At 61.2% G+C, this 26,988-nt stretch overlaps 1 protein-coding gene across 6 annotated transcripts in view; it reads left to right on the top strand.

Annotated features, from left to right (window-relative positions):
* Nucleotides 1-21,056, top strand: part of BRD1 (bromodomain containing 1) — a 36,658-nt gene extending 15,602 nt beyond the window's left edge. For 2 of the 6 annotated variants that reach the window (XM_055141521.1, XM_055141522.1), the window contains exons 4-13: nucleotides 3,533-3,664; nucleotides 3,868-3,996; nucleotides 4,387-4,699; nucleotides 7,007-7,267; nucleotides 11,225-11,719; nucleotides 16,748-16,895; nucleotides 18,552-18,679; nucleotides 18,876-18,985; nucleotides 19,175-19,329; nucleotides 19,941-21,056. In XM_055141521.1, coding sequence (XP_054997496.1) covers nucleotides 3,533-3,664; nucleotides 3,868-3,996; nucleotides 4,387-4,699; nucleotides 7,007-7,267; nucleotides 11,225-11,719; nucleotides 16,748-16,895; nucleotides 18,552-18,679; nucleotides 18,876-18,985; nucleotides 19,175-19,329; nucleotides 19,941-20,124 — 2,055 coding nt within the window. In that variant the 3' untranslated portion in view covers nucleotides 20,125-21,056. Of the gene's footprint in view, nucleotides 1-3,532; nucleotides 3,665-3,867; nucleotides 3,997-4,386; nucleotides 4,700-7,006; nucleotides 7,268-11,224; nucleotides 11,720-14,179; nucleotides 14,955-16,747; nucleotides 16,896-18,551; nucleotides 18,680-18,875; nucleotides 18,986-19,174; nucleotides 19,330-19,940 lie in introns of those variants that run through there. The other 4 variants (XM_055141523.1, XM_055141526.1, XM_055141525.1 and 1 more) reach the window with 4 other exon arrangements.
* Nucleotides 21,057-26,988: the final 5,932 nt, after the last annotated feature.

Here is a 26,988-nt window from a genome sequence, read left to right as displayed (position 1 = left end):
CCCTATCTTGTGGCTCCTTCCCTGTTTCCTGACAGTGGCACAGCCCCTTCGGTGGGGAGAGCTGGTGGCAGGTCTGGGTTGGAAGTGCCTTCAGCTTCACTGCCCTCCGTCCTGGCTGTGTCTTGAGACGGTGCTTCTGTCTCTGCTCTCCTTCCTTCTCTGGTCCTTGAGAACGTCACTGGGATTTTTCCGACTCTGGCGACAGAGCACTGTCACACTTGGAGGCAGCGTTTCTTACAATCGTGGCTTTTGACTTTTTCTTGGGCTTTTTGAAATCAGAATCAGAGAAATCAAGGATCTGGGTCTTGGAGGGTTGTGGTGTCTTTGTTGGTGAGTCTCCTCAGTGGTGCTAAGGGCCACCAGGGCTGCACTTGGCGTGCTTGGAGGCCATCTGTGCCTGAGTCACACCCAGGGCCTGGGCTCCACCCAGGAGCCTGCCGTGCCCTCGGGGGCTCTGGGACAGAGCAAGATGCATCATCGCTTTTGTCTCTGGGTATGAGGTTCCACCTGCTGGGGCGGCTCTGCGCTTTACCTGTGACCTCGCCAGGGAAGGGGGCATTGCGGGACTGTGACCGGCCTGTGAGCAGCTGCTAGCCCCTCTGCTCAGGGCCCTGGCTCTGTGGAGCTGTCTGGGGCTTCTTCTTTTTGGGGTTCCCTCATGAGCATTGTGTTTAGACTGGAGCTCATGGGTCTGTGGGCACTGACTCTGGGTTTGGGACTCATCTAGGACGTGCTGGGCTCTGCCTGGACCTCGGCCAGTCTTGGGAAACTGTCCCTTCCCTGTCTGCAGAGATGCGCAGGACAGAGGGCTTTGCGGGTGACGAGAAATGGGGCGTGTAGGAGATGGGAACCTGAGGGGGTAGGCTGGAGCCTTAGTCCTCGGAGCAGGGAAGAGGGTGCACGTGTGGTGGCCGCCTCCCGTCCTTGATTCTTGTTAGGGGCATGGGGTCCAGAACGGTGTTCTCCGTGGGCCACGGCATCCCTGAGCTGGGCTGAGTGGGCTCCACCCTTGTTGATGGTACTGGGCCTCCCCTGAGGCTGCCTGTCCCGGTGCCCCGTGTTGCCTGAGCTCCCGCATCCTGCAGAACCTGATTGAGGTGAAGGTGGGGGGGCATTCGATTCCCGGGTGTGTGCCAGCTCGCTGACTCGGGCGGGTGGGCTGGATGCTGTCCTCCGCAGGGCTGCTCTGATGGCGCTGGCCCCACGAGCTCTGCACGCCGGGCACTCCTGGCCCCTGCAGGCCTGTCTTCGTGTCTGCAGGGAAGCGCCCTCATTCCAGTGAGCTGCAGCTTTGATGGCGGTGCAGCTTCAGCCTGGCGCAGCCTTTGGGTCAGAACAGGGAAGACCCCTGAGAGCAGACTCGGACTCAGGCTTATGGGTCAGTGACCCCTCAGCAAGTGCCACTAGAGGCCCCCAACTGCTTAATGCTGATTAGGCTTTCAGCCCCACTCAGACTTCAAACTCTATTATGACTCTTGTGCAAACTGGCTTCTCTGGTTTTTTTTTTTTTTTTTTTTTTTTTTTTTTAGTTTTTAAAACTTTTGGTTTTGGGGCCACACCCAGCTCTGCTTAGGGATCACTCCTGGTGTTGCTTGGGGGACCATACAGAGTGCCAGGTACAAACCTGGGTCGGCTGCATGCAAGGAAAGCGCTTTGCCTGCTTTACTGTCTCTCTGGCCCTGAAATCTTGTTTTTTTTTTTTTTTTTTTTTTTTGCTTTTTTTGGGTCACACCTGGCGATGCACAGGGGTTACTCATGGCTCTGTACTCAGGAATTACCCCTGGCCGTGCTCAGGGGACCATATGGGATGCTGGGATTTGAACCCGGGTCAGCCGAGTGCAAGGCAAACGCCCTACCCACTGTGCTATCTCTCTAGCCCCTGAAATGTTGTTTTCTAACTCCGCCATGTGGACTGACTGGCCTTGTTTTTATTGCTGCTGTGTGCTGGTGTCATTGCTGAGAACTCTGTCTTGGTGCAGAATGCTGAGAGGGCTGGCTGGGGTTGGATTGGGATCTGGTTAGGGTCTGGGTTGGCATTCGATTGGGATCAGTTTTGGGGTCGAGGTTGGGATCTGGTTGGGTTCAAGTCTGGGTCTGGCCAGGTTCTATTTGGGTTCTGTACAGGTTCTAGTTAGCGTCTGATTGGGGTCTGGTCAGGTTCTAGTCGGGGTCTGGTTGGGTTCTAGTCAGGGTCTGGTTGGGTTCTAGTCGGGGTCTGGTTGGGTTCTAGTCAGGGTCTGGTTGGCGTCTGGTCGGGGTCTGGCTGGGGTCTGATTGGGTTCTAGTCAGTCAGTGTCTGGTTGGCATCTGGTCAGCGTCTTGTTGGGGTCTGGTCGGGGTCTGCTCAGAGTTTGGTCGGGTTCTAGTCAGGGTATAGTCAGGTTCTAGTCAGGATCTGATTGGGGGCTGATTGGTTCTAGTCGGGGTCTGGTTGGGGTCTGGTCAGGGTCTGGTTGGGGTCTGGTCGGGTTCTGGTCAGGGTCTGGTCGGGTTCTGGTCAGGGTCTGGTCGGGTTCTCGTCAGGGTCTGGTCGGGGTTGCCGCCAGCCTTGGCTGCGTCTCCCCTGCTGGGCTCTGGAGTGGCCTCAAGAGCAGGCTGGGTGGACGACCCCTATTGTTTCCTGGGACTCGTCCTGGCTGGAGCCCTGCGCTCGCCCTCTTGAGGCCATGCTCCCTGGCAGGGGGTGTGGGGAGCCTGAGGGGGAGGCAGAGGGATCCGCCGAGAGGAGCACCAGGCCCTTGAGACAGGATTGTCTTTGAAACCTCCCTTGGGCCAGGGCCAGGACCCCAGCATGGGATGCTTGTCCCCAGGGCCCCCGACTCACCCTTGTCAGAAGCTCAGTGGAGAAGGGCATGAGCATTGTGATGCTGTTTCTGGGAGAGCCCCAGGCCGGACGCAGAAGGTGCTGGAATCTCATTTGGAGAGCGGGATCACGGGGCCGCTTGCTGGTACCTAACAGAAATTTGCTGGCTTAGCCCGTGTCAGATTTGGCCACTCTGCGCCGTGGTACCGCGAGTCTTTTGTAGCAGCTCGGCTGCCAGGACACATCAGCCTTCTGTCACCCTCTTCTCCTCCCCCTCTGGTTCTCTGGTTGGTGTCCACGTGACGGATGTTCTGTGTGACATTTAGTTCTGGAAGCGCGGCAGCAGGGCTGGTCCTGGGTGTGTGGGCGTGGCCCCGGCCCGTGCACGCCTTGGGGGCTGGGGGTGCCGTTGCTGGCCCATGAGGTGGGACTGTCTCCATGGTGACGCTGGGGTGGGGCTCATGGCCCGGGGAGAGGGTGCTGGCCCATGTGTCCCTGGTGACTCCTGGGGTGATGGCCCTGCTTGCTGTGACCCTTCTCGCACTGGGGTCAGGGTGTGGCGTGGTGGCGGCCCACAGTGTGGGCCCCTGTCAGCCCCTTCTGAGCCTGTGAGGCCCCATCCCGCCCTGGCCTTCTGCAGGACGGAGCCTGGGGATGGGCTTCTGGAGAGCCGGGCAAGCACGGGGCTCCCCTGGGTGCTGTCTGAAAGGAATGCGATTGTCTCCTCAGAGAGAGAACGACGAGGAGATCCAGGCTGCCAAAGAGAAGCTCAAGTACTGGCAGCGGCTACGGCACGACCTCGAGCGCGCGCGGCTGCTCATCGAGCTCCTGCGCAAACGCGAGAAGCTCAAGCGGGAGCAGGTGAGGCTGCAGCAGGTGGCCCCGGGAGCAGCCCCTCGGCCCTCTGCCCCCTGCCCTCCTCCGAGCCATCCTTCCCCAGGCCCGTGGCCGTGACCGGTGCTCTGGGCCGCGGGCAGGGTCTCTGTTGGAGGTGGTGTGGGCTGGCCGAGGGGGCGGGAGGCTGCACTGTGTGTGTGTGCGCTGAGCCGGCTCTGGTGTCCCAGGTCAAGGTGGAGCAGATGGCCCTGGAGCTGCGGCTCACGCCGCTCACCGTGCTGCTGCGCTCCGTCCTGGACCAGCTGCAGGACAAGGACCCCGCCCGCATCTTCGCCCAGCCAGTGAGCCTGAAGGAGGTGGGTGCACTCGCCAACTCGCTCACCTTGCCTCGGGCTCAGGGGCACGGAGGGTGACCGTGGGGCTCTTTGCCCCTCGCTTTCACGAGCTTCCTTTAAGTAAGAGGAAGGCATGTGTCACTGCAGACGGCAGTGCAGGGGACGTCCCGAGAGGCACTCTCAGCAGCTAGGTGCCCGGCACCTGCCCAGACGCAGGAGCCCAGACACACTGGCCAGCATGGGCTCTAGCGAGAGGAACTGAGCTGGGATCAGGGCCAGGGGGCGTGGTGGAGGGTCCCAGTGCCCCGGGACTGGGGAGAATCATTTGTGGGTATGTGAAATTCTCATGGGTGGGGGGTGTTGAATAATCGATTTTTGTTTGTAAATGACTATTTTTCCTCCCGAAATTAGGTGCCAGATTATTTGGATCACATTAAACATCCCATGGACTTTGCCACAATGAGGAAACGGTTAGAAGCTCAAGGGTATAAAAACCTCACTGAGTTTGAGGAGGATTTTGATCTCATTGTAGATAACTGCATGAAGTACAATGCCAAGGACACGGTGTTTTATAGAGCCGCAGTGAGGCTGCGTGATCAGGGAGGCGTGGTCCTGAGGCAGGCCAGGCGCCAGGCGGACAGCATCGGCTTTGAGGAGGCCACGGGGATGCACCTGCCTGAGCGGCCTGCTGCCGCCCCCCGGCGGCCCTTCTCCTGGGAGGACGGTAAGCACTGGGCCTGCGTGTGGGGCCGGCCTGAGGAAGTCCAGGAAATGGTTTCCGTCCTCTTGAGCCCAGGGGCCCCAGGTGCCGTGACTTCCACATGGAGTCGGCACCAGGGAGCTGGTGAGAGGGCGGGAGCAGGTGCAGGGCCCGCTGGGTGACCTTCATAGCTCCTGATCTGCTGGGGAGGCCCTGGTGGCCTCCGGGCCCCCTCCCTGTGGGGAGACGTCTGTTCAAAGAGAAATCCCGGGCTGAGAGGGCATGGGCTCAAGGTGGGTGTGGCCAGAGCAAACAACCGCCAGGCAACACTAAGGCCCCAGGACCTTTCACTGATCATTGTTTCCTCCTCGTGCCCCCCCCGTGTGTCCTCACTGTCCCTCCCTTCTGGCCAGTCCCGTACCGGGAGCCCCTGGGCACTATGGCCTGGGGCGCCTTCGTGGGCCAAAAAGGGTCTTTTTAAAAAAGTCTGGGCACAGGGATAGTCTTCTTGCTAGTAGCAGGAGTTATAGGCGTGCGGGTTCCAGCTCTCAGCCCACCGCCACCGTCTCACGGCCCTGCCCGCCCTCACCCAGCTCCTTGGCAAACTCATTCCTCGAAGACACTGTGGGAGCCATGTTTCCCCCCGTGCTCGTGCTCACGGTTTTATGCGGTTGCCTCACACACCGCCCACCGTCTCCAGACCCCGGTGTGGACACCTTGACCTAGAACAGGCTGTCGGCCGTGGCTCACAGCGCAGCTCCAGTGGCCTGTCCCTCAGTGTGCCAGGACACGTGCTCCCCAGGCACGCCCTTGCTGTGTGCCCACTCGACCCTACTCTGAGAAGCTGGGGGCTGCCTCTTGGCACCTTGCTCTGGCCCCAGAGGCCCCCGAGTGCTCCTTCAGATGGCCGGGCTCCAGGCTCTGGGCTGGGGGCGGTTTCCAGTCCCGGGAGTTGGACCACCGTAGGTCATCACTGAGGATGTCCTCATCATTTGCTGAGGGACATGTCTGCTGGGCCCCTCTCCTGCTGATGGGGTGGAGAGAGGGTGTGGCTCTGGTCTTTGAACTTGGAGGGTTCCGGTGACTTTTGTGTAGACAGACGTCTCTGAGGTCAGATTAACTGTGAAGTTAGGTTTTGAGTGTTGGGGTCACCTCCAGCGGTGCTCAGGGACTGTGTCCAGCTCCTTGCTCAGGGGTTGCTCCGGGAGTGCTTTAGGGTGGGGAGCAGGGACGTCCTGCGTGTGCTGGGCTGAGCCCTGGCATGGCAGTGCGTGCTCCACCGGAGTGCTTTGACCCCGAGCTGGTGGCGTGGTCTTGGGGGAGCTGCAGGGTCGTTGAGAAACACCCTTACTTCTCTGGGTGCTTCATCGGTCTTTTCTTCCCCAACCCTTTTGTACCAGTTTCGTTTTTGGTAGGTCTAGAGTAGTATTGCTTAGCACCTCACAAGATGTGATGTTAACTTTTAAGACGTTTCGGTGTTTTGCTAAAATTAAAATTTCTAGGGGATTAAAATAAAAAAACTTAAAGAGACAACTTAGTATTGCTTAACACCCCGAAAGATGTGATATTAACTTGTACTTAAGACATTTTGGTGTTTTGTTGAAACTAAAATTTCTAGAGGATTTGAAAAAAAAAAAAACCAACTTGGGGCCACATTTGTCGTTGCTCAGGGGTTACTCCTGGCTCTGTACTCAGGGATCACACCTGGCAGTGCTCAGGGGGGCCCATAAGGACGCCTGGGATTGAACCTGGGTTGTCTGCATGTAAGGCAAGTGCCCTGCCCATATACTATACCTCTGGCGCCCTGAGCCTTATTTTTTGGGGGGACGGAACCCAGGACTTTACCTGTGGACATGTTAGCCTGTGCCATGGGTCACGCCCAAGCCCACCAGCCCAGTTTTGATGAGTCACATGATGACCTGGGTGGCATGTGAATCCAGACGTGTACATGGCCTGGTCAGGATGGGCTGGGAGGGTCAGGACTAGGGATGTGCAGCTGGCCGCTCTTTCTGCAGTGGTGCGCTGGCCTTGGGCCTTTGTGCTGGACCCTGGCTGGCTGTAGGCTGCTGCTTCCACATGGGACAGTGGCATGGCCTGTAGCTGGTCCTTATGGCTGCCTGGCTGGGGCAGAAACTCCTCCGGGAACACCGGAGCCTGTGGGGGAGTCTCCCTCATGCCTTCCTTCCGGCAGAGGTGGGAGGACCTTTGAGGCACCTAGTGGGGTCCTGAGCTGTTCTGGCCCACGGCCAGCCGGGTGCCTCGACCAGCGGGCTTGGGCAGGCGGGGCCTGGCAGTTCCTGTGGTTCCTAATGCCGTGTCCTTTCGTTGCAGTGGATAGATTGTTGAACCCGGCCAACAGGGCCCACATGGTGCTGGAGGAGCAGCTGAGAGAGCTGCTGGACAAACTGGACCTCACGTGTGCCATGAAGTCCAGCGGGTCTCGGAGCAAACGGGCCAAGTTACTAAAAAAAGAGATTGCTATCCTTCGTAATAAACTGAGTCAGCAGCACAGCCAGCCCCCGCCGGCCGAGTCAGGTACTGGGACCCTCGAAGAGGAAGGCGCGCTGCCCGGGCAGGAGACAGGGGACGGAGGTAAGCACACTGACTGCGTGTCCTCTCACTGCGTCCCGCGGCCCCTGTGGTGGCACTGGGAACCCAACCCCTGTCAGGCTGGTTCGAGCCGTCTGTGAGGCTTTCCGGCCCGTCACTTGTGTTAAAGATTAAGGCACAGTGTGAAGTTTGTTTTTTCAACTTGGTCTTAAGTTCTAAAGAGAGATGCAGCCCTTCCTCCCACCCAGCATGGCTGAGCGTGAAGGTGGCTTGTCCTGCCAGCATGTGTCCTGTTCAGCGACAGGCACGGGCCTCTGCCTTGCCCCATCACACCCCAGCTTGGTGTCACCCACTCTCGGGTGCTTGGGAGGGCACAGGATCTCCTCTCTGAGCCGCCTCCTTCCTGGGCACTGCAGGGGTGGGAGAGTGGCGCAGTGCTGCTCTGTGGGTGGCAGGTTGACAGAAGAACCAGTGATGGCCAGTGTGGACTCGGCACTTGGAGACCCGCCCACTCCCCTCTAGGGCCACACTCAGCCACAGGATAGAGTTAGGCCCTGCCCACTCCAGCTGGCCATGGCCAAGGGAGGAACTTCCTGAAGTGGTCCTGCTTGCCCAGATAATAGCAGCAGCATCAATCAGTGCAGACATGCATGTGCACACACACGTATATGCATCACACCACTTTGCACACACACTTGCACATGCACACACTTGCACACACCACTCGCACGTGCACCCACCCACGTATTCACACTCGTATATGCACATATGTACAAACACGTGCACTCACATGTACACGTACACAGACTTATGTGCACATATACTTGGGTGTAGTATACACTTGCACACTCACGTGCACACCTGCATGTGCACACCTACACACTTGCACACACACATGCACTTGTGCGTGCACACACACCACACGCACACTTGCATGCCACAAAACTGCACATACATTCCAGGCTACTTGTCTACTCCGTGCAGTACTGCACCTTTGTGCATCTGTGAGCGCCTACAGGCTCCATATGGGCGGAGCATGGTACAGCTGTTGCCACCTGTGGCCTTGCACCCCGTCCCCTCCCTTTAGAGACTGACCTTGCGTGCCTGCAGCCAGGAGTCGTTTCTGGCTCTTGTCTTGTTGATGCCCATTTCTTCCCTCTGTCGGGGTGTCTGGACAGCAAGGCCGGCTCTGGAGCATGGATGGGCCATCTTGGGTGGACATATAGGACTTGGCTCTCGGGCAGGCTGGGGTCCCTTGTGGCCCCAGGTGCAGGCCCATTGCACCCCTGGGTGAGGCCACTTTCTCTTGGAGTCCAGACTGCCTTGGCCAAGATGACCCACACCCTTCTGTGGGGAAGTCCACCCCGTGTGAAGGGCGATTTGGGGGGTGTTTGGGGACACCCAGCTCTGTCTCATCAAGCGCGAGTCTGACAGGCCTCTTACCCGGCTGGAGTGACCCACCGTTCTCTGGAGGGTGTACTCGGACATGAGCTTGTGAGGGAAGGAGGGAGAGGCAGACAGGCCCCAGGTCTGAAGAGGACAGAGGACTCCCACCTCCCCCCCCAAAAAAAAAAAAAAAAAGAAACGGTCAGTTGAGGGCAGCACAGAAGATGTGTCACCTGACAGGGACCAGGGACATCTGTGTGCAGGATGGTCCTGAGCGGCAGAGAGCCAGTGCCTGCTTCTGTGCGTGTGAAGGCCGAGGGTCTCTGGGTGGCCTGGGGACAGCTGAGGGGGAGGTGGTCTGGGGGAGGGGAGTGTGGTGTGTGGAGCACTGGGCCCCTGTCTGTCACGCACACTCTGGGCAGACTTGGCTTTGGCAGATTCTCTTGGGGTCTCGGAGACAGCGTGCGTGTGGGGCTGACTAGTTAGAGAGCCACGGCCCAGTCTGCTGCCTCGTGGGTGCCCCGAGTAGCCCGGGTGCTGGGCTGGGTGGCTGTGGTCAGGCTCAGACACCCCAAGGGTGCGATCGGGGGCCCCTAGGCCGGGATGGTGCTGGGACATCGGCCTCACGGCCACACTCTTAAGCTCCGCTGCTTTGTGGCCGGGATGGAGCAAGCTCCCAGGAGGGACATTGGCTCCTAGACTCGCTGGAGGCCAGGATGCTCCTTGTGCATCGTCACCTTGTTTGTTGCGGGGGGGGGGGTCCCAGATGCTGGTTTTTAGGGTTCTAGACTCAGGCGGCATCGAGTCATGAATCCGAGCGTCTCTCATGGTTAAGTGGAGGTGGCTAAGTGGAGGTGACTGCCGGCCACCACAGCTCCCGTGAGCGACTTCTGTACCTGTCACACCACAGCTGTGGGTCTAGAGGGCGCAGGGCCCGCCGTGGCCCCTCTGTGCACACTGCTTGGGGTGGAGTGGCCCGGGTGTCTCCTGAGGCCTGTGCTCCTGACCACGTCCTTGATCTGCTCACTGTGGTTTTTTTTGTGGGGGTGGGTGGGTTTGGGTCATACCTGGCTGTACCCTTGGGGGTCATATATGGTACCCAGGATTGAACCCCAGCTGGCTGCACACAACACAGCCTTCGCCCTGTCCCATCTCTGTGGCCCCTGCCCGCAGCACGTTCCATGTGCTGGTGCCTGGGTGTGGCGTGTGTGGGGTGGCTGGGGAGCTGTTGCCCTGCCCTGCCCTGCACTGGGCAGAGGCTTAGTCGAGATCTTTGGTGGGAGGGGTGTGGGGGCAAGGTGTGGCCCCCACTCGTGTGTGGCTAGTTCTGAGGAGGACAGAGCTGAGAAGGGGTCTGCAGGCTGCTGAGGGGCTACACTGAGCTGAGGCGGCCCTTCCGCGTGGGGTCAGTGGACGGGGAACAGGCAGTGCCCAGAGGGACTCAGGTTGCAGCTCCTGCTGGACTCAGGGAGCCCTGGGGTCAGGAGGGCTTACAGGCAGGAAGCTCAGTGAGGAGTCTGGAGGGGATGGGAGGCGGCTGGGTCCATGCACCCTGGCGGTCTAGAAGTGAGGGGCGGCACCCGTAATAGCCACTGCGAGCCCGGTCAGGGACTGGGCCCTGCCTCCTGTCTCTGATGCCCTCAGCAGGCCAGCCTGCAGGCATGTAGTCCGACGCCCTTGGCGCTATCTCCCGTGGGAGCCACCTGGGCAGAGGCTCGGTGCTGAGGGAGCAGCTCCCGCTGTGCTGAGACCTGCAGGGTGCTCCCGTGCTCCGAGGCCTGAGCAGCGCCGTCCTGCCTGGCCCTGCATCCTCTGGCCTCACCTACTTACACCTGAAAGCCTTAAGTCTCGAATGTCTGTAGCTTTTTAAGATTTTCAGTTACTTGGAATTTGATTAGCTTTACGTATTACAGCTACCCGCTGTAGCGTGCACGTGCAGTAAACACCAGACGACCAGCCCTCTAAGGGTAACGCACACTTGTCAGGCTCGTCTCCTTTGGTGCCATGTCTCATGCTCTGTAGCCCAAAGCACGGTGCAGCTGGTGTGGGCACTCCTGGAAAGGGCACCATTTCCACACTTCTCGTTTTTCGTCAGTGATTTTTGAAAGCTTTGCAAAGAGGTTTAAAGTCTTCTCCGAAAGACTTGTGAAGTCAGATGAGCGTACAGGCCCGTAAGGTGCCGTGTTGGCCGATAGTGCCCCCAGAGGTGAGCGGGGGCTGCTGTAGCCAAGGCCCTCACCCCCGCTGCTCCCGGCACCTGCTTGGCCAGGGCTGCCCTGCGGCCCTGCCAGCTCTGGTGGGCAGGCCTGGCGTGTGGGAAGCCTTTTTCTTCCTGGAGGTAAGTGGTTGTTGATTGCAGACGTGGTTCTGGACTCGTATGATGGGTTTTGTGTGGGCAAGGGAGACCTGGTCTCCCATCGCCTGCGCCCCAGGCCCTAGCTCAGTGGCCGGGCGCCACGCCGCGGCCTCTCCGCGCAGCAGACTCATGTGTGACGCCTTGTGTCCTTGATTGGTTTAGTATATTGGTGGACTTCACATTTGTAGTAAGTTTTATAATAAATAGCCTTTATACTTATCAGTTTTCAAAAATCACTTTATTTATAATTTTTTCAGGAGATAAATCTCCCCCTAAACTTGAACCATCAGATGCATTACCTCTTCCTTCAAACTCGGAGACTAATTCAGAACCACCAACCCTCAAACCAGTAGAACTCCACCCCGAGCAGAGTAAACTATTCAAAAGAGTCACATTTGATAATGCGTCACATAGCACTTGCACTCAGAGCGCCCTGGCACTCGGACACCCTCCAGAGCCCACTCTCGCCAGTAGTGGCGATGCGCCGGCGGCGGCCTCCGCGGTGGCGGAGCCAGCAAGCGATGTAAACAGACGCGCCTCTGTTCTCTTCTGCAAACCGAAAAGTGTAAGCCCCCCAAAGTCTGCCAAGAACACTGAAACCCAGCCAACTTCTCCTCAGCTAGGGACCAAAACCTTTTTGTCTGTAGTCCTTCCGAGGTTGGAGACTCTTCTGCAGCCAAGAAAAAGGTCGCGGAGCACCTGCGGAGACTCCGAGGTGGAGGAGGGGTCCCCGGGAAAGCGCCTGGACACAGGTAAACGCTCGGGCGCCTTGCCCTGTCCTGCCTGGGGGCCTTCTTGGGTGGGGCTCTGTCAGGGCATTGCGGGGCCACCGGCCCGGGTGGGTGGGTGGGTGGGGGGTGTGCGTGCAGACAGAGGGGTGGGGCTCTTGTTGGGAGGTCTCTGGAGGGCATGGTGCCCTGAGGTGACTGGGGTGGCCCTGCTGGGACATGGGCGCGCCTCCCCCCCAGGACAGCTGGGGGCGCTGGGCACCCTTGTTGGGATACCCAGGCTGGCCTCTGGCTCGTGCCTGGACCCGACACGCCACGCCTGCCCAGGCTGGCCAGCAGGAGGTGGGGGCGGCGCCTCAGCACTGCGCTCCCCCACATGGGTCTGTTTCACCCACTTGGGAACTTGGCCTCGCCAAAGCTCCGTGCTGTGGCCTGAGTGTCTGGAAGCTTCTTGGACTCGCCCATGCGCGGGGGCAGTGCTGGACACTCGGGCGCTTGTCCTGCCCTAGAGGTGGTGGACATGCCCAGCTCAGGTCTACCTGTGTTCCAGGTCTGTGTGTTCTTGCGTCTGCTGTGGTGGCGTGGGCTGAGCAGGGAGCTGGGCCCGGCCGGGCGCTGTGTCTGTCTCATGTGCCTGATGTGTGGCCATCTGCTGGAACCCACTGGGTCCTCTTCATTCCGGTGGGCACAGAGTCCGTTTCGCAAGGATGTCGCCTGAGGGGCTGGGAGACAGCGTGGCGGGCTGGGGCCCCGTGGTTGAACGTGGCGGCCCCTGTTTGACCCTGGTCCCTCGGGGTCCCTGAGCGCTGCAGTGAGCTGGGAGTTGGAGCCCTCGGCCCCTGCGCGTGGCCTGGCCCTGCCCCCAGAGTATGTCTTTTTAACCTGAAGGGGTCAGGGCTCTGATTTCGTGGTAGAGCTCTGGCCTTGCACATCTGTGCCATCCTGGCTTTGGAGAAAGGGAGAAATCCCTTGGCACGAGGGAGACTGAACATGACTGTGGTTTATAGGAAGTTTTCTCACGCTGGTTGGGATGGAAATTGAGGTGTTTCTCAGTCTGTTCTGTTTCTGTGGGTGCTGGGGATGGCACGTCCAACCTTGCACACGTAAAGCAAGTGAGTGTTGGGTCTCTGCCGTGATCTTGTCTCTGTTTCTGCCACACCTGCCGTACTCTGGCTGCGGCCTGTCAGGTTTGGGGGATGGTGCAGTGTTGGCACCTCCCGACGTGCACCTCAGCCATTGGAGCCGTTTCCCTGTCCCCAGAGGGGGTGTTTTTAATAATTTGTTTCAGGGCTGAAGAGATAGTACATCGGGTAAGGCGTTTGCCTGGTGTGCAGCTGACTCAGATTCTGTCCCTGGTGCCCCCATGTGGTCCCCTGAGCCCCGCCGGGAATGATCCCTGAGTGCAGAGCCAGGAGTAACCCCTGAGCATTGCCTGGTGGGCTACCCTCCCCCCATTTTGTTTGTTTCAAAATTGTTGAGCTTCTGAGTGACGTGAAGCTGGCTTTGGGTTGATGGGGTGTAGACAGGATGAAATGTGACTCATCACGGTGCAGATGGGGTTTTCCTCAAGTGTACTCTGGCTGCTTTATCCCCTTTCTTTCCGTCATACCCACGTGCTCAGGGATGACGCCGGGTGGGCTCGGAGGACCATGTAGGTGCCTGGATTAAACCTGGTATTATCACTCCCAGTTTAGTGCGAGACTCCAGCCTTGTCGTGTTCGTGGCAGCACTCAGGCGTGTCGCTGTGGGTGTTCAAACCCTGGGGTTCGGTGGCTAACGCCCTTGCAGCCTGGCCGCAGCACGGGGGGCCTGGGGCCTCCGAGAGCCAGTGTGGTAGTCTCAGGGCGGCTGCACTCTGTCTGCTGCCTGCGTGGCAGGGTTTGTGGGTTTCCGTGGTGCCTGAGTCTGGGTGCTTGTGGGCCTTGAACGACACGGAGGGTCTGGCCCGCGTGTTTCTGCTGTCCACACCACCTGGGCCCTGCTCTCCCTGTTTCCTGCTCTGGGTGGCGGTGTCGGAACCTTCTGATCCGAAGATCCATCTCTGCGCTCTGCCTCGGAGGGGTTCTGATGTCCCTCCGCAGGCTGGGAGATTCCGAGCGGCCGGCCACACGGCCTTCCTCGCAGGGCCTGTGGTTCAGGCTTCCCCGGCGCCTCCACACTTTCTCCTCGGCTGCTCCTTCAGCGGTGCCACGGCCTCTTCTCGGCATCAGGACTCTCTCCTGGCAGTGCTCAGGGGGCCATACGGGGTGCCAGGGACCGAGCCTGGCTGGCTGGTGCCAGGCACGTGCCCGCCGCGGCCTCTCTGGCCTCATCAGCGTACTCTTCTCTCTTCTTGCCCTGAACCCCGCTGCATGACTGCTGCGACTCGAGGCGGGTGGGGCGGGGCGGGAGGGGGCGGGCGAGGTGTCTCTCGTGTCGTCCTTGGGCTGTGCAGCTCGCCTCTGCTTTCCAGTCAGACTAAATGGCTTTTTCGCTGTTTTCCAGGTTCTCATTTTAACTACTAACATGCTGGGTAATTCACTCTTTGGATCCTAATAATTTTCTCTTACTCAACCTGGACTGGACTTCTGCTAAGCAGTCGTTTCGGAACGCAGAGGGATCACTGCCTCCTTGCAGTTCACCTAATTCTTGCGGATGCTGCTGGAGCCTCGGTTAAGCCGTCCTCTAACCAAACACAAACTCCAGCGCTCGGAGGAGACTGCCCCTCCCCATCCGCCCCTCTAAAGTCAGCCAGACGCCCCAGGAGGAACGCCGTGCCCCTGCCTGCCCGGGACGTGTCCTGGGCTGCGGCCCTCCTTCTGCATAGGCGTGGCTGCTAGTCCCGCTGCGTCCCCGGCGGCTGCTCCAGGACCGGGATTCTGGCCTGCCCTCTCGGGGACAGCAGGGCCTGAAGTGACTGGGGCTGAGGGCCGGGCGAGCCCCAGGCTCTGCTGGACAGTGGTTGTGCGGCCTTCTGGGCCCAGCGGCTTTGCCTCCTTCCTCCCTTTCCTTCTTTCTTCGTCTCCTCGTGGGGCTGCCGCTGTGGTGGCTGTCCCCGCAGAACGTCTTCACGGTCCAGGCCCACGCGGGGCCGGGTCTGTCTTGCTGTGCTTGTGTGTTGTATCGAGAGGCTGGGACGTGCACCGAGAATGCAGTTCAACTGCCAAGAGTCCAGTCAAATCTTGTCAACAGAAGAACAGCTATGCCCAGTGCTCCGGGAGGCCTAGTGCAGCCTGGGGCCCCGGGTCACTGCCTGGTGGGGCCACACCCTCAGCATGTGCAGCCCACCTGCCCGCTTGGCCCATCCCTGGGCTCATCTGGAAGGTTCTTTAGGGCTCAGACACGGCAAGCAGGCGTGCGGGAGCCTCTGGTGCCTCTTGCTTGGACACTGGTGTGAGCTGTTCACCACGGACGTCCCGGCCTTGGAAGCTCCTCCGCAGCTCCAGCCACTGCACAGTGAGGTCGTGGGCTGCCCTGGTCCACGTGGCCGGGACACCTGTGGCTCGGCCTGTCTCACCCTTGAGGGCAGGAAAGCAGCTTCAGTTGTCGCCTTGATTACCTTGGGAAGGTCGCTTAGCACTCTCGCTCGGCAGGAAGTGGGTTTGAGACGGCATCGCGCTGAGGAAGGAGTGGGGGAAGCCTCTGCCGCGTCTCGGCGAAGGGTACCAGGCTGGACCCCAGAGCAGCCCCCGTGCTGGCGGGCAGGCCCCAGAGCAGAGCCACGGCAGTGGGGCGGTACGGGGTTCATGGGGTTCAGCTGGGCTTCGGGTTGCAGGTGTGTTGTCTGGCAGTGCCTGTGGCCCCTCAGGCTTGAGTCTCGGGGCAGGGCCCGGTGCGGCCCCGAGAGGTGCCTGATCCTCCTCACGGCCTTTGGTCTTCCTCTTGGAGTAGTCGAGGGGCGTCAGGCTCGGGCGCTTCTCCCCGAGTGGGGCAGGGAGGGCGGCTGCCTTGTCGCTGTGCCGCGGCCGGGCTCTCCTTCTTCCCCATGGGTGCTCCAGGTGCTCCCATGGTAGCATGACCTTGAGACGGTGTCTGTGGAAAGCCCCCCTGTCCCCACTTCCTCTGCAGGGCGCCCACCCGCCCACGCCTCCTGCTTGACTCGCCTCTTCCAGGTGTCCGGCACATCTGTCCTGGGGCCTAGCCCATGCTGCAGGCGGCCGTGTGGGCATTGGGTTTGGCAGAGGCCATTGAACATCGCTGCCCCTTGGACTTCGCAGCCGTGTGTCTGGTCCCCAGACGGGCAGTCCTCTGCTTCTGGGGGCACAGGGTGACCCTGCCTGGCCAGCCCCTTCTCACATGGAGGTCACGGGGCAGCACTCGGCCCGTCTGTGTCTCTGACTTTCCCGCCTTAGAGTTGGGATGTCTCTGCTTTTGGGGAACCCGTCATGTCCTGAGAGCGGGGAGGCTGCCCCTGGGTTTCCGGGTCACGCTTTGTTGGGACTTGCGGGGACTCCGCTGTCCAGCGCGGCCAGGCTTGTGGGAATGCTGTGCCATCTTGGGTGTGGCGGAGGCAAGAGGTGCCGAGCATGTGTGGGCCCTGGTCGGAGCCTTTCTTGAGAAAGGGGTTTTCAAATGGGATTCCGAAGTGGTCACACCCTTCAGCCTCGGGGGCCCTGGTGGCTGCCTCGCCTTCCTGTCCTGACGCGGGATAGGCCTCTGACGGATCTGTCTTGGGCAGCGGGATTGCGATTCGGGGCTGGCTCAGAGCTGAGCCTTCTCCGGTACTGCAGGACTGTCACTGCATTTTGTCGAGTGCCTTGGAGTTTTAGGGACCTCGTGAGCTTGAGCCCTTGGGGGCCGGGCGCCACCCGTCTGCTTGTACTGGCAGCCGGGGGCACCACCGGCGCAGGGTAGCCTGGCTGGCTCCCTTCGGGGAGCGGAGTTTGTGTCCATAAACGCTTTTCTTGGGGAGGTCACAGGTGTCACGTGGGCTAGTGGTGCTGTGGGGGACGGAGGGGTCCAGCCAGCAGGGCACGGCAGCAGGAGACCAGGAGGCCGCGCGGGCTCTGTGCAGTCATGCTGAACTCCCCCGCAGGCCCCTCGCTCAGTCAGGACTCGTGTGCTGTGTTGCAGGTCTGACCAATGGCTTTGGGGGTGCCCGGAGTGAGCAGGAGCAGGAGCAGGAACTGGGCAATGCCCTGGGGAGAAAAGCCCCGCCCCGGCGCCGCTGTGCCTCCGAGTCCAGCCTGTCATCCAGCAGTGGCCCGCTCTGTGACTCGAGGTGAGGCCCTGACACTGCCTTGCCCTCCCCTGATCTTCCTTCAAGGTGGCCGGTGGCCCATCAGAAACCACTGTACAGAGGGCTCCCTTGCCTTAGCACCCCACATCTCCGCACCCCCACACCTCAGCACCTCAGCCCTCAGCAACTCATACCTCTACACTTCAGTACCCCCAGACCTCGGTACCTCAGCACCCCACCATCCTCACACCTTAGCACCCTTCACCTCAGCATCCCCACATCTTACCACCACCACTCCTCAGCACCCTTCACCTCAGCACCCTATACCTCAGCACCTCAGTGCCCCCACACCTCGGCACCTTCTTGTCTCAGCACCCATGTACCACAGCACCCCCTTAACTAGCACCCACACATCTCAGCACCCCTGAGCCTCACCGTCTTCATGCCTTGTCACCTCAGCACCCCATACCTCAGTACTTTAGCACCCTCACACCTCAGCACCCTTCCCACACCTCAGCACCCTGTACCTTAGCACCTTGGCACCCCACATCTCAGCACCTCAATATCCCCATGCCTCAGCACCCCCACACATCGCCACCTCAGTACCTTCACCTTCCCATACCTCAGCATCCCCCATCTCAGCACCCCATGCCTTACTACCTCAGCATTCTCATCCCTGAGTACCTTAGTCTTTCCACACCTCAGCACCCCCATACCTCAGCACCTCCCCACACCTCAGTGTTTCAGTACCTCAGCACCCTCACATCTCAGCACTTTAGCATCTCCATACCTCAGCACCTTAGTACCCCCACATCTCAGCACCTCAGCATCTCCACTCCTCATCACCCCAATACCTCAGACCTCAGGATCCCCACACCTCAGCACCTCAGGACCTCTATACCTCAGCACCTTGGCACCCTCATGCCTCAGTACCTCTGTACCCCTTCACCTCAGCGTCTCAGCACCCCATACCTCTGTACTTCAGCACCCTCATGCCTCAGTACTTCAGCATCGCAGTATCCCCATACCTTAGCACCCCATACCTCATGGCCCCTGCACCTCAGTACCCCCATATCTCAGCACCTCCATTCTTCAGCACTCCTGCACCTCAGCAACCCCCACACCTCAGCACCCTCACACCTCAGTACCTCAGCAGTCCCACACCTCAGCACCTATCCCACAACTCAGCAACTTAGCACCTCAGCACTCCCACACCTTAGTACCTCAGCATCCCACATCTCAGCACCCCAGCATCCCCTCACCTTAGCACCTCTACATCTCAGCACCTCAGTGTCCCTGCACCTCAGTACCCCCTTATCTCAGTAACCCCATGCCTCAGCACCCCCACACCTCAGTACCTTAGCACCCCTACACCTCAGCACCCCAACATCCCCATGCCTCAGAACCTCAGTACCCCTACACCTCATCACCTCCCACATACCTCAGCACCTCCATGCCTCAGTTGATCTCAGCATTCCCACACCTTAGCACCCCAGCATCCTGTACCTTAGCACTCTCTCTCCTCAGCACCTCAGCACTCACACAACACCTTGGCACCTTTCCCACACCTCAGCATCCCCATACCTCAGCACCGCTCCCTCACTTCAGCACCTCTGGCTGCACCCCTCCCCACCTGCTTCAGTGTGTACGGGTGTCTTAAACATGCCCCAGCACCTCTGAGCCTGCCCCTCCCCCCAGTTTCAGCACGCCCAAGTGTGGACGGGGCAAGCCGGCCCTGGTCCGGCGGCACACGCTGGAGGACCGCAGCGAGCTTATCTCCTGCATCGAGAATGGCAACTATGCCAAAGCCGCCCGGATCGCTGCCGGTGAGTCTCCTGGGCGGGTGGTCTTGGACTGCACGGCACCAGTGGCTGAGGGAACCGGGTCTTTGTTGCCTGGCGTGGCTTTTCCCCGAAAGGGGCAGACTGGTGTGAGGAGCTGCCCAGAGCTGTGTGGGCTCCGGCCTGGTGCACCAGCCCTGCTGCCTGCTGCCTGCCACTCACGCTGTCCTCCCTCTCCCAGAGGTCGGTCAGAACAGCATGTGGATCTCGACAGATGCGGCTGCCTCCGTTCTCGAGCCTCTCAAAGTCGTGTGGGCCAAGTGCAGTGGCTACCCTTCCTACCCAGCCCTGGTGAGCCGTGGGGCACGGCCGGCGGTGGGAGCACTGGGGAGGGACTGGCAGTGCCCAGCAGGCAGCATCGGGGGCTGCAGCAGGTGGCGGGCAGACGTGCTTCCAGACCACCTCAGCTCGGGGCTGGGGCCTGAGTGGTGTGGAGGGCTGGGGCGGGGGGAGCTGACCGTGCACGTCCGCCCTTGGCAGATCATCGACCCCAAGATGCCGCGTGTGCCTGGCCACCACAACGGGGTCACCATCCCCGCCCCGCCTCTGGATGTGCTGAAGATCGGGGAGCACATGCAGACGAAGGCAGACGAGAAACTCTTTCTGGTTCTGTTCTTTGACAACAAGAGAAGCTGGTGAGTGCCGGGGGTCCCGGCTGCTCGCGGCACTCTGGCCAGCCTGGCCTCTCGGCCGTGCCGGCTCCTCTGACCCGGGTTGTGGGCCCCGAGGCCCCTGGGTGGATGGAGACCCAGTCTGGGCACCACCCGACTCGCCTCTAAGGCCCTGGACCGTCCCACTGTCTCTCCGGCCCGCCCTGCGACGTCCTTCCTTGCTTACCTGGAGTTCTTGGGGACTCGGTGCCCCACCTGATCCCCCTTCCCACCGTGCCTCGGCCGTGTGGGTCTGTGTCCCCACGAACTGAAGCTGTCCCATGGCTGGGCCCGGGTGGCCCTGCACTGTGTGGAGTTGGTGGTGGTGACTGCCGCAGGCTGAGAGTGTCAGTGTGTGGCAGCAGCTCCTGACCGCTCGTGGACAGAGGCTCCCCGACAACGCCCACCTGCCCCTGCACGGCGCTGTCCTGTGATGGGCCGATGGAGGCTTGGGACAGTGGTGGGAGGTGGGATGCCCTGGGGCGTGCATGTGGCTTCTGCGACTCCCTGAGCCCCCATGCCCCGGCCCAGAGAGGTGAGGGGGCCCGGAGTGGCCGCCCACCTGCCTCAGACCGCCTCTTTGTCTCTGTTCAAAGGCAGTGGCTCCCCAAGTCCAAGATGGTCCCCCTGGGCATCGACGAGACGATAGACAAGCTGAAGATGATGGAGGGGCGGAACTCGAGCATCCGGAAGGCCGTGCGCGTCGCCTTCGACCGCGCCATGACCCACCTGAGCCGCGTGCACGGGGAGCCGGCCAGTGACCTCAGCGACATCGACTGAGCCGCCCTGCCCCACCTCAGTGTCGATGCTGTACATGTCTGTACATTGTCCCGACTTAACTTATTCTGACCCGCGCGTACTTCTGTGATTCTTTCTCGGGGGATGTTCCCCTTCCCAGTTTTTTATGAACCATCCCTGTCTGGGCACTGTGGGAGGCACTGCGGGTGGGCGGATGGGTGGACGTGCGGCCAGCCTGGGCCCGGCACAGGCCACTCCCGAGGGTCCTGCTGACCTGCCCTCCCCTTCTTTGATCTGTAGCTTTTTTTAAAAGACTTTTGAATGTTTAATAATTTTGTAAATCATAACTCTTTGCACAGAGTACCACTTATTTAATAAGACGGGATGTAAATTTACAATAACAAACGTGTATTTTAAGAAAGAAAAGGACATTATTTTGAATGGTACTTTGTGGAAAGAGGTGGAGAATAAATTTATGCGTGTACATCACTTGCAAATCACCAAAAACACTCCCGCCGACCCCTGGAGGGCCGGGCTGGGCTGGGCGGGGCGGGGCTCCTCTGCGGCTCTGCCTGTCCCCCCTCCTGCCCGCTGCCCTCTCCCTCCTCCCACGGGTGTGCCTCCCAGCGGATTATTTATTGTAGAAAGTGTATTCATTTGCTTTATAATGAAAAATAAATTTGCAAAAGTATATTGATATGCATTTTTATACAGGCACATAAAAATTCAACTTGCTTTGGGAACAGGATGTGTTGGTTGTGTAAACAACCCTGCTGTGTGTTCTTTGATTTTGTAACTTGTAATCTTTTGTTTACAATGAGGGGCTTTCTGTAACTTGTTTTAATTTAGGACACTTTGGTAGCAATAGAAACTTTGGATACATTTTTGTATGGTACATGTGATGTATATAGACTTAGTACTTTATTTTTATTTTTAAGAAGTAAAGCATTATGTTAGGGGGAAAGGTGAGGGTGGGTTTCCAAAACTGCATTTTTTATATTAAAAAATAAAGTGAAGATTTGGACGGTGTGGTCCTTCTTTCCTCCATCACCAGCACGCTGGCACGGGCCCCGGCGGCCTCTCCTGCTCTCCTGCTCTCACCTCAGACTCTTCACGATCGCCGTATGTGTCAGTTCGTGAGTCAGTTTTGTCTGTGGTGGCAGCTGGATGTGTCTCGTGTTTCCTTTCTGTCCTCGATGTTTGTGACACCTCCACAGACACTTGAAAATAAAAATCATCTTCCTGTGTCTGGCAGCCGCGCTCCCCGCTGTGGCTTCCGAGGAAGGGCCCCCTGGCCGCTGGCCGGGCTAGTGCCGTCGTGGCCGCTGGGGCTGGAGGCACGGGCTGGCTGAGCCTGCTGGAGGCACGGCGGCCGTCAGCTTGGGCTGGCATATCTGGCGGTGCTGGGGCCTTTGGGGTTTGGACTGCCCAGGCTGGCCACGTGCCCTCAGAGGGCCCAGGAACTAGTCTGGGGGCTGGGGAGATCCCCAGCAGGACCCACGTGGGTCCCACATGGTGACCCACGTTCAACTCCAGCACCCCATAGTGAGGCCTGAGCACCGCCAATACAAACGGAGCAGGTGCCCTGGAACCAAGCTCGGGGCTGCCCTCGTGAGCCTGCTGGTGGGGTCCTGGGGGCAGTGCCAGGCCTGGGGCTGGCCTGGAGTGTGCCCAGGGCCCAGCGCCCTCTGCAGGGGTATTGTGGGGGAGCAGAGGCCCCAGGCCCTGTGTGTGGGCTTCTCCAGCTTGGACGGCGGGATGTCCTCCAGAGGCCTGGGGCCAGCCCTGGACAGCATGTCTTGTGGGGAGCACTTTCTCCTCCCTCCAGGGTGGGGGTTTGGGGAGTAGGCGTAGGTGCTGGGCAAGTGGCCCACCCGTCTTGTTCGGTGTCCCGGCCTGGGGCTTGTTTCCTGGACCGAGGCTCCCTCTGAGGCCCGGTGTGTCCGCGATGGCCCCCGGAGTGCGTGTGCGTACACGGTGCCCAGGGGCCCAGGGAAGGGGCCACGCCTCCACGGTGCTCCTCCTCCTGACCGGGGCGTGGCCAGGCTGGCAGTGAGGGACTCGGGGTTGTGTGTGACCGGCAGGTCCCTTCCCCACAGCTCTGGACATGGCGGCCTTGACCTGGCTGTAGGGCCCCCATCTTCCTCTCCTCCCTCCAAGCCGGGTGAGAAGTTTAACCGCGGGCGAGCTCGGTGGGGCGGCTCTGGGCAGTCCCCGGCAGCTGAGTGGAAAGAAGAGGCCCCGTCTTCCCTTCTGTCGGGGAAAGGTGGGTTATCTGAGGGGCCAGGGGAAAGCGGGGACTCCCTGTGAGCGGCAGCCGGCACAGGGCGAGTGCCCACAGAGGCAGCTGCCGATGCCTCCTCGCCCGAGCACAGGGGCGCTGAGAGACGCACCGCCAAACTCACGCTCTTGGTCTCGCCGTGCTCGGCCCTGCGTGAGGAGAACTGATGGTGTCTGCTGTCCTGTTAGGACAGTGCGCCCGGAGCCTGCCTTCGTCCCAAACCCTCCAGGAGCCGGGTCCGCGTCCTACCTGCTCACACTCAGCTCGGGGCTGGTCCCTCCCTGTGCCGTCGGCGACTCCAGAGTGGCCCGGTCGGGGCTCCCTGAGTATCCTGGAGCCGTGCAGGCCAGCTCTGTCCCGGGGGCCACCTGGGGCCGGTGGGGCTGCTGTGCTGGGCGTGGGGGCGGCTCGCTGGGAGGGGGGACCCGCTTTACCCGTCCCTGCCAACGTGCACCCTCCTTCCTCTCGGCATTGCGTATCTCGGTTTGGAAGAAGGAAGAACCCCCGATCCCCAGAGTCGACGGGAACCGGCTAAGGAGCTTGCAGACGCCCAGGCGCAATTCTCGAGGGCTGCAGGGCCTGCGATGTGGGGACAGCGGGCACCCTCGGGGGCTCCAGCTCAGCGCCCTGGCCCTGGTGTCTCAGAAATCCCAGCCAGGACCGGCATGGAGTCTCCAGCCTGGCTCCCTCCCTGGTGCTCTGGGCACTGCTGGGCCGTCCCCGGGGCTCTGGTAGGGGACAGGTGGGGAGGGGCCCAGGCTGAACTCAGGAGCTGCTGCCCTGTCCTCCTGTCCTCTGTGGGCTGCAGGGCGCACGTGGGGCAGAGCCAGGGGCCGAGCTGTGGCCGCACAGCAGGCAGGGGCGTGCACTGTGTCGGTGCGACTCCCGGGGTCTCGGGGTGGGGCACGCCGATGCTCAGGGCTCCTGGCGCAAGTAATGCTGCATGGCCGGGCAGGCTGGATGGTCAGCACTGGAACCTGGCTGGGCCTGAGCTCTGCCCCCGGGCCCCCAGAACCCTCTCCACTGCAGCGGCCCCGAGAGTCTGCCTGAAAGCAGAGGTGCGTCTTCCCCAGCCCCGTCAGCGAGGAAACCCTTCAGACTCCGGAGCTCTGTGAAGCTGGGGTGAATTCTGTGGGGAGGAGTGGATTTGGGGGTGGGACTACTTCCTGTGCATTCTGGGGGTGCCGCACTCACGTGACCCGGCGCCAGCTCTCCCCGGGTCTCCTGGCGGGGAAGACCCCACCTTCCCCGGGCATCGTGCCGCAGGGGGACCTGGAGCTGGTGATGGGGGCTTCGGCCCGTAGGAGACCTGCCGGGGTCCCGCAGACATGGCCCCCGACGCCCGGGGTACCTGCTTGTCTGCTCTGGGCCTGACTCAGGGGAGGATGGGGCGGTGGGCAGCTCCCAGGAGTCTCAGGAGCTGCCTGTGTCTGGGCCCCTCCCGGGCACCGAGAACCTCGGCCTTGAGGCAAGTCCGTGCACAGCCACCAGAGGGCGGGCGTGCTCTTCGCCGGCCTTCCGTGGCGCCCGCTGGAACCCTGATTGACGCGCACCAGTGACTGACTCCTGGGTGGTGAAGAGCAGGGTCAGGGAGCTGGGGGGGGGGGCGGTGTTCAAGGAGCCCTCCGGGCCCCCCTGGGGCCAGTGTGCGGAGACCGTGGGTGCTGGGGGTCGGAGACTGCCCCGGAGGCTGAGGAGGCCGTGGGGTCAGCGGGGGCCCAGGCGGCCCCTCCCGAGTCGTGAGGAGGGTCTCTGGAGTCTGCTATACACCCTCACCCCAAGGCCGGGACCAGGAATCGAGCATCCGCAGGAGCCCACAGTCCCACTTCTCGGTGGGGCCCCCGAGGACCCCCAAACTATCCAGAAAAGGCTCGTGCCCTCCTGTGCTCGCTGCAGTGCACTTCCCGGTGCCGAGGTCTGGGAGGAGCCCGGGGTCCGAGAGCGGATGGGGCCAAGGGGCAGTGAGCTGCAGACAGCGGAGGCAGCGTGGTGTGAGAAAGACCCAGGGCGGCTGAGTGAAGGCAGGAGGGGGCAGACCCAGGCCCTCCCTCACGGGCGGGGACGGAGGGACCGGTGCACAAACCCTGGTGGAGGGGCTGGGCTAGGGCCGTCCCGTGCTTTAAACTGACGCTAATTGTACTCTGAGTCACGGCCCCTCATCTCTGCCACTGTCGTCCCGTTGCTCACCGGTTTGCTCGAGCGGGCACCAGTAGCGTCTCCATGGTGAGACTCGTTGTAACTGTGTTTGGCATATCTGAGTACGCCACGGGGAGCTTGCCAGGCTCTGCCTGCAAGGACGGGATCCTCTCGGTAGCTTGCTGGGCTGTCCGAGAGGGGCAGAGGAATCGAACCCAGGTCAGCCGCGTGCAAGGCCAATGCCCTCCCTGCTGCACTGTCGCTCCCACCCCTGCGGCAGGCAAACGCAGTGAAATGCAGGTAAATGAGACGTTCAGAAAAGACCAGAGCACGTGGAGCTGGATGCGGGCAGCGGCGGGCGAGGCTGAGGGGGCCGAGGCTCCTTCTGGGGCGATAGGAATGTCCAGGTCGTGGTGGATGCAGGGACCCAAAGCAGAGAACCGAGCCCTGAACGGGCGGCCAGAGGGGGGGCTGTGACATGGGAAGGAAAACTCTCAGCGCCTTATCGGGCCGCCCCCGGGAGGAGGGTGGGCTGCGGGGTCCCAGGGTGGGGGGTGCCAGGCCCAGAGGCATCGGGCCAGCAGGCGCCGGCCAACTGAGTGGCCACTTTGACCACGCGGCTTTACAAATGATGGCATACTGTGACCAGCCTGGGCTCGGCGTCGTATTACTCCGCTGTTAGGTCAGACTTATCCCTGCTTGTTACTAAGCCTGATTCCGGGTCAGAAAGGCAGAGAGGAGGCTGGGCTGGTCCCTCTCAGCTGCTCCTGACCACGGCCTGCGCTTGTCTGCCAGACGGGCACAGGGCCTGCCTCTCTGCTGTATGTCTGTGGTTCCGGCCTCACGGGCAGTGGCATCGGGCAGTATGTGCCCAGCACTGCACGGCAGGGACCCAGCTCACCTGACTCAGGCCCAGGGCTGAGACGATGGCGGGTTCCTGGGACCCTGGGGCTGAGATTCTCTTTGCTCAGCTCGTTCATTCAGGTGTCCACCAGCACACCTTCACTGCCTGTCCACCGTCCACCACCCACCCACTGTCCACTCTTCATCCATCGCCCACCACCCACCCACTGTCCTAACCCGCCGCCCACCCACCGCCCGCCCAACCTCTGTCTACATTCCTGAGGGCCAGGAGGCCCCTGGCCGCTGTCCCCTGTAGCCATCAGCTGTGTCGGACTTGGGAACCCCAGAGGCTAAGGGCCGACCTGGGGCAGAGGGTTCGGACCTTGTTCCCTGGGTCCAGCGAGGAGAAGCCGGGACTCCAGCACTTACACAATCCGCCTCCGGGCTGGAGATGGGCAGGGTGGGGACTCAGTCTGGCGCGGTGGCACGGGGTGGACGCCGTAAGCCCGTGCTCCCCATAGCTGCTCATGTGTGCGGTGAGCGTGTGGGGAAGGAGAGTCCAGCGCCGGCGGGCCCATCCCTGGCCCCGGCACTTTCTGTCTCTGTGTCCACCTGTAGCCTCGGCTGGTCCAGTCGTCAGGGGCCCAAGTCACCCCTGGTCTGCAGGACTCGAGTGGGCCACGGCGTGGTCTACCTGCTTATCCGTCCCTGGCTGCCAGTCACATATCTCTCATCATCCCTGCCCGTCTCTTCGCTCCCACCTGTCAATCACCCATCACTTCCACCTGTCAATCACCCATCACTTCCACCTGCCAATTATCTGTCCACTTATTCCTTCCAGCTGCCAATCAGCCATTACCTGCCGTACGTCGATCACGGATCTGTCCATAGATCTATCGATTGTCTATCCATCTGTCTGCCATCTGCCCGCCCACCCTCCTTCTCTGTCTCCCAGGCCGACACCCCCTCCTGTCTCTCAGCAGCCGTTGACCCCCGCTTGGCGCCAACAGGACCCGGTGCTGTTCGTTCCCCATGGGAGGGGAGCAGACGCCGGGAGTCGGGCGGCCTTGCTGGGGGGCCCCGTGCTCCCCGCAGAGGCAAGTCTGCTACCTCCCACCCCGGACCCTGGCCCTGGGGCTTCGCCATCCCCCTCCCCGCGCTGGAATCTGGGGTCAGGAAGTCAGCCAGCGTGCAGCGCTCCGCACAACGCCGGAGGTGGGCCCTGGGTGGACGCGACTCCGGGACCCTCGGTCCTCGCGTGTGTGTGTGGAGACGGCTCCCGCCCAGCCTCCCCCCGGCTTTGAGGAAGTAAAGTCAAAAGACATTTCCGCTCGGGAAGTAGCTATGAACACAGGGCGGGTAGGGGCTGCCGGCCCCAGGGCTCACGGGGGCCGCCGTCCCCGCAAGGCCCAGGAGACGCCAAGGAGTGTGACTTTGGGTGGGGCGCCCTGTCCCCAGGGCCCAGGAGGGCGGACAGCCACAGCTGCTGTCCCCCACCATCTCTCCAGAGCAGGGCGGAGAGGCGGGCTGGCCACGCCGTGGGCACTGTGGGGATGGCCAGTGCCCGCCCAGCTCTGCCCACAGTGCTCCAGGGCGTCAGGACCAGACAGTGCCTGGAGCTGCCCCACACTCCCCAGACACTTTGC

This window comes from Sorex araneus, chromosome 6, assembly GCF_027595985.1.
Source record: "Sorex araneus isolate mSorAra2 chromosome 6, mSorAra2.pri, whole genome shotgun sequence".
NCBI lineage: Eukaryota > Metazoa > Chordata > Mammalia > Eulipotyphla > Soricidae > Sorex > Sorex araneus.
The sequence above is the reverse complement of the archived record's forward strand: the minus strand, read 5'-3'. Positions and strand labels throughout refer to the sequence as shown.